General features: G+C 33.7%; 1 protein-coding gene and 1 pseudogene across 7 annotated transcripts in view; one reads left to right on the forward strand and one right to left on the reverse strand.

Annotated features, from left to right (window-relative positions):
- The window catches only part of HERC4 (HECT and RLD domain containing E3 ubiquitin protein ligase 4), a 140,266-nt gene that overhangs the window by 18,797 nt on the left and 108,922 nt on the right, over window positions 1-12,547 (forward strand). For all 7 annotated transcript variants that reach the window (XR_010838956.1, XM_059054934.2, XM_067025509.1 and 4 more), the window contains exon 3: window positions 8,459-8,618. Coding sequence is in view for 6 of the 7 variants with exons in the window: in XM_059054934.2 (XP_058910917.1) it covers window positions 8,459-8,618 (160 nt within the window). In the remaining variant the exon portion in view is untranslated. The remainder of the gene's footprint in view (window positions 1-8,458; window positions 8,619-12,547) is intronic.
- Window positions 5,858-5,958, reverse strand: LOC131751654 (U6 spliceosomal RNA; annotated as a pseudogene).

Below are 12,547 nucleotides of genomic sequence, written 5' to 3' on the forward strand. Positions count from 1 at the left end.
GTAACCCAATTTATCCCGTAACAACAAGGTTTTGAGATATGTAGATGAAAGAGGATAAAGAGTAATGATAATGTTTATATTTTCCTTCAAATAGCTGTTTTATAATTTCGAATAAGATGCAACTTTTAAGAGATGGTAGTTGTGAATATGTTACTAATGGTGTGTCTGTCGTATTACCTTTATACCCAAAACACACATTTTTTTTTTTTTTTACTGTTTATAAGGTTCTCAGAGCATGTTGTTACTGGTGATTATATCTTATTATCAGGTTAAAACCCGTTTAGTAAAAGACTTAATAGACTATCTTGTATATTTTGTGTTTGGTTGTCTAGGAAGAAGTGTTTATGTGTACTGTTGTTATTGATAAATCAGTCTGGGTCATAGTCAGTCAATACTCAGAGCTTTTCATGGTCATTCCTGGACATGCACACATGCAGGGCTGCAAAATACATGAGTCTCCCAATGTGTAGATTCCCAGCTGAGGTTCAACAAAGCACTGCTTTGCCTTCCTGTTATATTATGTCCTTTTCGTGGTATATTTAGTGTCACATTTTTTGCATTTTTGTTGGTGATTTCACTGTTTAAAATGGCCCCCAAGCATACTGCTGAGGTGCTATCTAGTGTTCCTAAGCACAAGAAGGCTATGATGTGTTGTAGCAAAAAATTCATTGAGGCATGAGTTTACAGTGCTGTTGGCTGTGAATTCAATGTTAATGAATCAACAATATAATTAAGATGTCTTTAAATGGAAACCCACGTAACACAAGGTTATGAATTGATCAGTTGATGAAATGTTGTGATCAGAGGCTTGTAGCAACCTAATCTTGTATTTTCCCTAGGGGCAGTCATTCAGTATTTGCTAAATAAGTATTTGTGGTGACTTTATGGAACATAACTACTGTGAATAACAAGAATTGATGTATTCCCAACTAAACTAAAATAAAAAGACTAAAAATTATAAGTGGAACGGTGATGGGGTTTCCTAGAAAGGTGGTGCAGTGGTGAAATAAATCATCATATTTAGCATTCTTTCCTTCATACATTGTGCAGAGTTTTGCATTATCTTTCAAGGAAGTGTGAAAGAAGTTTGGAGTCACTGTTTTTGTAGTTTTTATTTTTCTCTTTGTACCTTTCATTAACCACAGTTGAGAATGAAAAAAATTTTTTTTTCTGTCCATAATGGCAAAGAGAAGAAAACTGACAGAGGAACATGTTCATAATTATGAGGCAAATCAGAAGGTGAATGTAGATACATCGCTGTATGGATATGGTGAAATTGATCATGTAAGTGAACTCTTAAAGAATGAGTCTGGAGATGATATTCTACATGAATTTTCACAAACTCAGGAATTGGTGAACATATTTGTTAGATCCCAAAGGAAATAGGTTGTTCTTATTCAGTTACTTATTCAGATGGAAGGATTTTATCATGTAACATTTTACAGCAAGAACCTGGACCTAGTCTGTGTTGCTAAAAGGATGTGCAACCATATTCTTTCTTTTATGATGTTTCTGCAGCAAAATTTATTTGATGCAGTTTGTTAGTGAACAAATGCTGAAGTCAGAGGTGGATACAAATGTAATTGGGAGGAAATAAATGATGTAGAAATGAAAACCGTCATTAGGTTGAACATTTTAATTGGTTTTTACAAATCTAAAAATGACAACATTTTGTGTTTATGGAGCAAAGAAGATGGCCTTTTTCTCCTTAATAAAATGATGCACCATCAGTTTCCAAAAATATTGCATTTTAACAGTACAAGTGGAAGAAGAACCAGAAGTAATGATGAGCTAGTGCTTATTAGATTTGTATTTGGAATATATCTGCTGTCAGTATTTACAAGATGGATATGTTATATCTCTCTAGTTCTTTATCATTTCTGTTTTTGCTCCTGTCTCTGAAAAATATATTTTTTTCCTGCCTTTTTCAAGACAGTCTCCTCCACTTAAGTTTTCTTTGCTTTTTTGTGCCTCCCCAAACTAAATGTTCCTTTTTTCTTTCCTTGAAGAGAAATATTGTGAACCATAAATACTGATATGAACAGTGTCACTTTTCTCAAACTTTTTATATAAACGTTTTGAAGCATAAAGAAAAGTAGAAAGAATAGCACAATGACCAACAGTTAACATTTTACCCCGTGTTTTTATCTGTACGTATTTGTATTTTTTTTTAAAAAAGTACCTTATTTCTGAATTACAGTCAACTGTAAGGATCATGTGCTATTATTAAACCTTTTCCAACAAGTTTAGCATCATACGCTCATAATTCTAACATCTTGTAGCTCCCATTTATCAAAGGAATCAATTGTTTTTGGTTTTTTTTAAGGAATTTTTTCTTTTTTTAAAAATTAATTTATTTTTGGCTACATTGTGTCTTCATTGCTGCGCACAGGCTTTCTCTAGTTGCGGCAAGCTGGGGGCTACTCTTTATTGCAGTGCGTGGCCTTCTCATTGCGATGGCTTCTCTTTGTTGAGGAGCGCGGGCTCTAGGTGTGTGGGGCCTCAGTAGATGTGGTGCGTGGGCTCAGTAATTGTGGCTCGTGGGCTCAGTAATTGTGGCTCGTGGGCTTAGTTGACCCGCAGCATGTGAGATCTTCCTGGACCAGGGATCCAACCCTTGTCCCCTGTGTTGGCAGGTGGAGTGGATTCTTAACCACTGCACCACCAGGGAAGCCCCTCAATTGTTTTTTAATGGGCTTTCTTGACAAGTTTTTCTTTTGTTTTCTGTCCTCTTCCATATATATCCATACTCAACCTAAATTAAAGTGAATTTAATCCCCACTTAACCCTCCCTTTTCTGTGTTTGTTGGCCTTGAAAGGCAAATGTAACTTGGTTATTAAAACTTTGAGTTAGCATAATACCTGGTACATAGTAAACACTCAACAAATCTTAGCTGTTAAGTTTGGTATGAATTCTGTTTTGTTTTGTTTTTTTCTCTTTCTCATATAGGGTATCATTAAGCAAGGTTTTCTAGTGAATTTTTTGGTTTGTTTTGCTGGGTTCATTTATTCCCCCTTCTTTCTTGCTTATCATTGACTCTTTTTTTTTGCAAGCCACCTTGTTTCAAGCATTCATCCATAATTTGACCTGGAGGTGAAATGTCTCAATATAACATTGATCTAACTTTCTAGCATACTGAGGGGAAACGGTTGAGGTTTTTCGTTTTAATTAGCCATTTGGAAAAAATAAGTAGTTTTAAAAAATTGTACAGAGAACTTATCAGTTTGTATATTTGTTGTCTGAAAAGCCTGTATTAAGTAGTAGTCCCAAGACATATGTTATTATGTTTCTTTAATAATATATTTCTCAGTAGTTATTCATTCTCAAAATAGGTATCTTAGTAATTAGATGGGGCTCAAATTCTGAAAGAACCAAAATTATTTATCTTGAGTTTTTAGTATGTAGAAAAAAAAAGTAGAGCCCAGTTCAGTTTTAAAGTGAAAACAATAGTTTTTATACATTGCTTTAACTATTTTCTCTAATGTTCTATTTAATTTTTAAAATAATTTTAATTTTAATTTTGAATAGATAATATATTCACATGGTTCAAAAATCAAAATAATATAAATACACATTGAGAAGGTTTGCTCTTACACTTGACCACCCTATTTCCCCTTTTACCCACATCCCCTATAGGCAACTATGTTTATTAGTTTTTTGTTTATCTTTTCAAAGTTTCTTTATGTAAATGTAAGCAAATATGAATATATATTCATATTCTTTCCTCTTCCTTACACAAAAAATAGCAAATCGTGTACATTGTTCCACGTCTTGATTTTTTTTCCTACTTTGATAATACACCCTTGAGATCTTTCCATATCAGCATGTAGTATTTCCTCTTTATTTATGTTTTCAGAGCCTAGTATCCCAGTGTGTGGATGAAATCCTTTATTGATGGATACTTGGAATATTTCCGGTCTTTTGTTATTATATACAATACTGCAAACGTAAATACACACACATTCACACACACACACACACACACATATGTATTTGTACTCTACCCTCCTAGGTTCTCCAGCTGGGGCTTGTCTAGACAAAGGACAGATTAACAGGGAGAAAAACAAAACAAGTTTATTGCCTTGCGTTTACTTGGAGGAGCACTCAGTAATGAGTAACTTAAGGTGGTAGTAGAACATGGGCTTATATAGCATCTTAACAAAAGAACAATAAATAGAGAAGTAACAAGACGAAACGGACTTTGAGTTTCTGGGGTGGCAAATTTTGGGAAGGTAAATATGTGGGGGAACTTAGATAAGGGCTAGTTAGTAAAGTTTGTTGTGTAGTTTCTGCTGGTGCTGTCTCTGAGCTGATAAAGGTCTAGAGTTGCCTCCAGTGATTAACTCTTGTCCTTCCTGGTAGAGAGGGAAGGCAGGACACTTTAACAAATTTATGTCCTGCTTTTAGGCACATGGGAGAGCAGAGAGCTTTTCTTCTTAGTGGCCTTCAGCTCAAAGCAGTCCTTATGCCAAAGTGGTATATTTTGGGTTGGCATATTCTGCTGCCCTTTAGTACTTAGATGTATCTGCAGGGTATGGAATTGCTAGACCCAAAAGGTAATTGCAGGACTTCCCTGGTGGCGCAGTGGTTGAGGGTTGCAGGAGACTCGGATTTGTGCCCCGGTCCGGGAGGATCCCGCGTGCTGCGGAGTGGCTAGGCCCGTGAGCCTTGGCCGCTGGGCCTGCGCATCTGGAGCCTGCGCTCCGCAGCGGGAGAGGCCACAGCGGTGAGAGGCCTCGGACGGCCAAACAAACAAAAAAAAACAAAAGGTAATTGCATATGTTTTGTTAGTTTTTGCCACATTCTTTTGCATAAAGGTCGTTCTGTTTTGTACTTCCACTATCAATATACAAAAGTGCCTTTTCCCCTAACAGATTGTTATCAAACTTATGGATTTTTATGAGATGAAAAATGTTATCTTGGTGTCTGTGTATTTATAAATAAACTTTTTTTAATTAATAAACTTTTTAAGAACAGTTTAAAGTTCCCAGCAAAATTGAGCAGAAAGTACAGAGTTCCCATACACTCTATACTACACGCATACAACCTCCCCCGCTATCTGCAGCCTGTACCACAGTGGTACATTTATTACCATTAATGAGCCTGTATGGACACATCATTGTCATCCAGAGTCCATAGTTTACATTAGCATTCACTCTGTGTTGTATATTCAATGGGTTTTGATGACTGCATAATGATACTTAGTATTGTACAGAAGAGTAATAGTGTCATACAGAATAGTTTCACTACCCTAAAAATCCCCTCTGCTCTGCCTGTTCATCCCTCCCTCCCTCTAACCCCAAGCAACCACTAATCTTTTTACTGTCTCCAAAGTGTCGCCTTTTCCAGAATGTCAAATGGTTGGATCATACATTTTATAGCCTTTTCAGATTGGCTTCTTTCACTTAGTAATACACATTTTAGTTTCCTCCATGTGTTTTTGTGGCTTGATAGCTCATTTCTTTTTAGCACTGAATAATATTCCACTGTCTGGATATACCACAGTTTATCCATTCACTTACTGAAGGACATTTTGATTGCTTCCAAGTTTTGGCAATTATGAATAAAGATGCTATAAACATCTGTGTGCACGTTTTTCTGTGGACATAAGTTTTCAACTCCTTTGAGTAAATACGAAAGAGCACAATTCCTGGATATTATAATGGTATGGTTTGTTTTGTAAGAAATTACCAAACTGTCTTCCAAAGTGTCTATATCATTTTGCATGCCCATTAGCAACGATTGAGAGTTACTGTTGCTGTGTATCCTTACCAGTGTTTGGTATTGTCAGTGTTTTGGGTTTGGGCCATTTTTTTTTTTTTTTTTTTTGGATACTTTAGGTACTTTTTTATTGAAAAAAATGTGGAACGCTTCACGAATTTGTGTGTCATCCTTGCACAGGGACCATGCTAATCCTCTCTATCATTCCAATTTTAGTATATGTGCTGCTGAAGCGAGCCATTTTAATAGGTTTATAGTGGTATCTCATTTAAATTGGCAGTTCCCTGTTGATATATGAGTACAACATGCCTTCATATGGTTATTTGCCATCTTTATGTCTTCTTGGTGTGGTGTCGGCTCACGTCTTTCGCACTCTTTTTAAAAATGGGTTGTTTATTTTCTTATTGTTGAGTTTTAAGAGGGTGGTTTTTTTTTTTCAGTCCTTTATTAGATGTGTCTTTTGCAGATATTTTCTCCCAGTCAGTGCCTTGTCTTCTCATTCCTTTGATAAACTTTTATAATTAAGTATGCAAAAGAAAAGTGTATGGCTTTATGAATTTTCTAAGTGAACATATTATTGGCTTCTCAGTGTAGTTTGAATTTTCATTTCTCTCATCAGTGAAGTTGAACATCTTTTCATAGGATTAAGGGCCATTTCTATTTCTTCTTTGTGTGAACTATCAGTTCACATCTTTTGCCCAGTTTTCATTGAATTACTGCTCTCCCCCACCCCCGCCCCAGTTAGTTTTTAAATATTAGAGAGGTTATTTCTTTATTTGACATGAATAACATTTTTCCTGTTTTTTTTTTAATCAGTCTTTTCACTTTGCTTTTAGTTTGTTTTGCTGTATTTGAAGAAATGATTTGAATTTTCTCGAATGGGTACATGGAATCTCTTCCTCTTTCCTTACCTACATGGCTTAGTGTCACTGTCTTCCAGAATTCTTCTTAGTATCTTTCAGGGCTTGAAAAAGTATCTCATGTTCCCCTGGTACCTTTTGTATGTCTTTACCTTTGCATTTAATAACAATCCTTATCGTGCTTGTTTTTCTATAGACTGTAAACTCCTTGAGGACTAGAACTTTTACTTATCTTTGTGTGTCTAGTGCTTGGAGCACACATGGTATACAATAAATATTAGTGTTTGGTATGCATGATTGTTTCTTTGTTGCTTGGATTTTTGGTGCCTTTGATTTTACAGCCATTGCTGTCTAATTTAAGTACTCTTCGTATATTATTGTTGAACCAACTAGTCTTATTCATCCTTCTTGTTATCCTTTCATTTCTGCTCTTTACATTTCCTTTGAGGATAGTTTTGGAGAGATATTGACTCATTTCAGGGACCTCTGTGAAAGAGTAACAGATCTTTTGTGCATTTTACTTCTTTCTTCATAATTAAGATTTATGGGATGCTTTGATGTAAATAAATGATGTCATACTTTTAAGTCCTTTTTCTTTTTTTTTTTTGGTGGGGGGAGGCAATGTGTTATATGTTTTGTTTTTATGTTTCTACAATATAATTTTATAAGAACATATATACAAAATATACACAAAAAGTGAGAGATTAGTATAGTGAACTTCCATGTGCTATTCATCAACTTTACGAGTTATTAACTTGTAGTACTTTAAGGTAAGTACTTAAAATAACATATCATTAGAGTTATACAGATTCCTAAAGGCTGTCTAAGGGCTGACCTCCCACCCCAAAATGCAGAATAAGTAACCCAGATACAATTTGAATTTGTCTGTACATAGGGACTCAAACTTCTTCCATGTAATCTGCTTTATTATTGAACAGCTGCATTTGTACATTGATCTAAAATGTGCTTCTGAAGAAATCCTGATTCAGTTTTAACAGCTCTGCAACAAAAGACTTTAAGTTAATGAAGGCATAGCTTTCTTATTAGGCTAAAGAAGGTTAATTTTTTTTAAAAAAGGTTAATTTTAAATGATGTCTTAAAAAAAACTTGTAGTGTACTAGTAAAAAAAAAAACCTGATAGACAATTCACATCTTAAAGAGACTAAGGAAGCAATTTTACTTTCTTTACTGATTTGTCAGTGGCTATTGACAGTCTTATGAAGGGCCAGTATTTTAAATTAATTTCTGGTTAGAAGCTTGGACATGTTTTAACCACATGTGGAATTTTTATGTCTTTGATGTTAAAAGTGGCAGCCCATAAACTGATATCTATTTGTTATGGTCACATTGCCTTTCAGTTCTCTCCTCAGCATATCTAGTGGATGCTTTATTTATGAGATCTGTAAAGAATTTGTTTCCTGTCAGAAATTGCTAATTCAGATTATTTCCTTAATTTCAGGATCACTCCATAGTAGTATCCATTTGGTAATGTATATGTCAGTTATGATTTTATTGTTAAAAAACAGCCGAGTTATTTAAATGGTTCCCTTTCAGCTGGACTCCTTTCTTTTATTGGTAATGGCTTTGAATGAAGAGCACTTTTGGAGAGAATCTTTATAAACCCTTAATTTATTTCCCCAAATGTTAAAGTCACTTAGTATTTTGAGTTGATTATGCCCTATGACATATCTCTGTATTTACCACAGCAAGAATTTTGTATGGAACATATTTGTTAGGTTTTTGAGAATAACTGAAGTTATACTTAGTCTGTATTTCAGCATTTCCTTAGCTTTTTTGTACAAGATGAAGACTATTGTTTTATGCTTGTTGGGAGTTTAAGACTAGAATGTAACGTCTCTCTTCTTGATTTCTGTAGAGCAGGTTGTTGCGCTGGATGCCCAAAATATCGTAGCTGTTTCATGTGGAGAAGCTCATACATTAGCACTAAACGACAAGGGCCAGGTGTATGCTTGGGGTCTCGATTCTGATGGACAGCTTGGCCTGCTAGGATCAGAGGAATGTATCAGAGTACCCAGGTAACAAAGGTGACCGACAAGAGGTCTTTAACAGTCTTTTATAATAAATTTGCTATCTAAATTATTCTGCTTACTACTGGGCGTTTTAAGAGTTGACACCGTATTACTTCTCCTGTTTGAGTTCTTAAGGCATTTACTAGGTCGGTTCTTGCCTTTAATTTGGATTGAGTGCTGTTTTTTGTATACTCCGTATTTCCCCAAATTATTTATGTTTATAAAGAAAAGGGGTAGGGAATGCATACTTTATTATAAATTTTCTCTCACTAAAAATTTTAAGTGGGTTAAGACTAATAAACCATTAATTATACTATCTTGAGTACCTCAGCTACTGAAATATGTATTAAATATTGGTTGTTTGCATGTTTCTTTCTCTTGTTTTTTTAGTCTCTATTGTTTTTATTGAATATAGAAGTCCCACATGCTTAAAGTGTAGAAAGAATAAGTCACTTTCTACGTTTTTACATAGCAGTGACCACAATTTAATTTATGCTAACCACTAGTTCATCATAGAATTATTTCAAAATTTAAAAATAAGCAATGCTTCATCAGTGTTGTAGTCTACAGGTTTATATAGGACATAACCATTGCTGTAATATTAAAAACTGTAAGCATGAACATAAAGATTTAAAGAAGAGTATCCAGTTCTTTTAGACATATAATTAATACACTAACTCATGCTTAGTGTTTAAAATTATACAGATTCTTGCCTCCTTAAACTCTTGTTTTTTGTTTTCTTTTTTCCCCCTAGTAATAGTTATAGGGACAAAAGAGAACTCTCCAGGGAACCAAGGTATTACACTAATTTTAGATATATTCCAGGTAGCATTTTTGTAATATACACATAGATATTTTGTTTTTAATTTAACATTGATAATGTTTGTTTTGGTTTAAGAAGTAGATGTAACTACTAGGATAAGAAAATGGAGCACAGGAACTAATATATTTCAGAACAGGAGGGAATTCCCTGGTGGTCCAGTGGTTAAGACTCCCTGCTTTCACTGCTGTGGGCTTGGGTTCAATCCCTGGTCAGGTAACTAAGATCCCACAAGCTGCACAATGCAAAAAAAAACAAAACAGAAAACAAAAAAACAGAACAGGAGCTCTTATCGTTAGAAATGAGTTTTTAAAATAAAAAGCCCATAACCTTCCTTCATATATATATGTATGTCTGTGTAAAAACTTAAAAGTATACATTTGAAGTATTTGCTTTGTTTTAGCATAGTAAAAGGTTTTTTCATCTTTAGTTTGACATTTTATGTTTGTTCTAGTAATGAACTGTCTGTTGAGACTTTTGGATACACACATTAATATGTTTTGTTTATCGAACTTGTAACCAAATTCCACAAAACTCCCCAAACAAATTTCTTCCCCTTTGTTTCTTCTGCAGTAGCAATTAAATAACACATTTCCCATTATGCTTTTAGTGCCTCTTAATGATGGTGCTGTTGGGAGAGAAATTTTTTTCTTTAAGCTAAGTAAATTGAATTTTTTTAGTCATTTCAGTTTTGATTTCTTTTAGAAAATGTTAATTTGCAGCCAAATGGCTGTTGGCTACAAAATACAAAGCATTCATAGGAACAGAGTGATCTCACATTTGTCATATTGTCTACTGATTTTATTTCCTTCCACAAGTAATTGTTATAGAATGGGATTTTTTATTTAAGATTTTTAAGAACTTTGTGTTTTTGAGATTGAAGAGAGACTTACATGTTAGATTTTCTAAGTCAGTATTTTCAAAACCATGATTCACAGCAAGGCTGTCTAGTTTCTCTTATTTTTACTCCACTTAATTCTCTTAATTCTCATACTTACTTTTTTTTTTTTTTTTGCTGTTCAGTTTTGATATAAGAGATTTCAGTCAGTAATCCATAGATGATTAGTAAATGGAGAGAAAGGTAATTATAAGGAGAAGAGTTTATTATGTAACGATTTATTTGAAGGTTGCCCAGTAATTCTGTATTTGTGACTTTACTCTTTATGAACCTGGATGGGGACCTGTAAGAGATCTTGAGTCCTTTGGTTTAAACTTCTATGTTTGTGTATTTGCTGAACATCTGTATTAATTTTAAGCTGTGTATTAAGGCATCTTTCCTGTTCAGTCTTCTCAGTTTTTCATGGACTAATCTGATTTGTTGTGACATATATATATTTTTACTGATACTTTCATGTCTTAAAGGGCAATTTAATATTTCAGTAGAAATATAATTTTATGAAAGACCACCATTGATTTTTGTTTTTTCTTTTTAAATCTCAGCACCAAATCATTTTTTAGATGCAAGGCTTTTTCTAGGTGCTTAAAGATGTCAGCCAGCTTTGTAACTTTCACATACATTTTGAATAAAATGTGTAGAATATAGGAGGAAACTCAGACATATGTGAATAGGTTTTTAAAAATTAGTGTTTATAATTTTCATAAGAATGATCAGAAAAGTGAATATTCACATTAGGCTGTATTTTCTTGAGAACAAAACCCATTTTTATGTTAATAGATGAGAGTTTGTAAATTAAGCAACACTTTAATTTTAAAGATGAATGTAAAATTAATAATAAATAGATTATATTTGAAACTCTTACTCTCTGATAATCTTTTCCTACTTCTGATTTTGTTTTGTTTTGAAATCATTATTTCTTGGGGAAAGACAAATTATTCAATATCAGTGGTCTTTGTGGACCTGCATTTCTGGCTAGTCATTTCTTTTTATATGTAGGATATATGTTATACCTTTATTTTTAAAAAAGTTAATCTGATTTTACTATCTTTTAGTTTAATGTAAATAGAAAAACAATTGTTGGCAATAAGTTTGTAGTTTATTTTTTAAAGTTCTGTTTTTTTTGACTTCATAAGAAAAAATTATGACAGGATGGTATAATATGATGATTCTTGTGAGAACAGCGATTTCTGGGCTATAGGAACTAATTAAACATGTTTGAATTGTCACCTTGGTCAAAAATAAAATTTATTTTCTTGATTGAACTTTTAAAAGCATATTACAGGGAATTCCCTGGCGGTCCAGTGGTTAGGAGTTGGCGCTTTCACTACCATGGCCCGGGTTTGATCCTGGTCGTGGAACTAAGATCCTGCAAGCCATGTGGCACTGCTCACCTGCCCCCCCCCAAAAAAAAAGTTTATTACAATTTCTGCCTAATATTAGCATCTGAAAGTACAGAACATTTCAGATTAAAAAGAAAATTTAAAAAAAATTAGAAGAGTTTTTAATGGTAGAGACTAGATCAGTTGTTAGCCTAAATTTTTCAAAATCAAAGAGTTGGTGCTACGACTTTTCTCAAATCAGTAAGAAAGTTGTGGCTTAACAGAAAAATAGAAAATTGTTGATTATGTTTTACTGGCAAAATATATTTTTTAAACCACTTTATTGAGGTATGATTGGCATACAAAAAGCTGTACTTAATGTATACACCTTGATGAGTTTGGAATTGGCAAAATATTTAATGCTTTAGTTCTTCAACTTCTTGATTATATAATATAAGCTTTTCACTAGTCCTTGTTAACAGTTGTTGAAGAATTTTACCTTAACATACAATTGGAAATGCCTATTTTTTGCCTATATTGCTACTGTACATTAAATTTGAAAAATGTAACAACACAACAGTATACATATTCAGCAGTATATATTTTGACTTCAAGACTTCCTAAGGGAGAGGTGTATAAATGTTATTTCCAAATTTATTAACTGTTTTCTTACAAATTTCAAACATGTTTCAAAATTCAGTAAAGAAATCATTCTTTTCTATTCTTTTCTTTTTTTTTATTGCAAGGTGACAAGCAAGGAGAATGGGCAGCTAATGCTCAAAAGACCCAAACTTCCTAATGGTTTTTAGGGATGGGTTTTTAAAGACAAAAGTGAGGATGAGGGTCATGGGGAATGTGATCAGTTCATGCAGTCTTCTGAATGGTGTGTGGTGAGGTA

Source organism: Kogia breviceps, chromosome 2 (assembly GCF_026419965.1).
Source record: "Kogia breviceps isolate mKogBre1 chromosome 2, mKogBre1 haplotype 1, whole genome shotgun sequence".
In the NCBI taxonomy this organism is placed as follows: Eukaryota; Metazoa; Chordata; class Mammalia; order Artiodactyla; family Physeteridae; genus Kogia; species Kogia breviceps.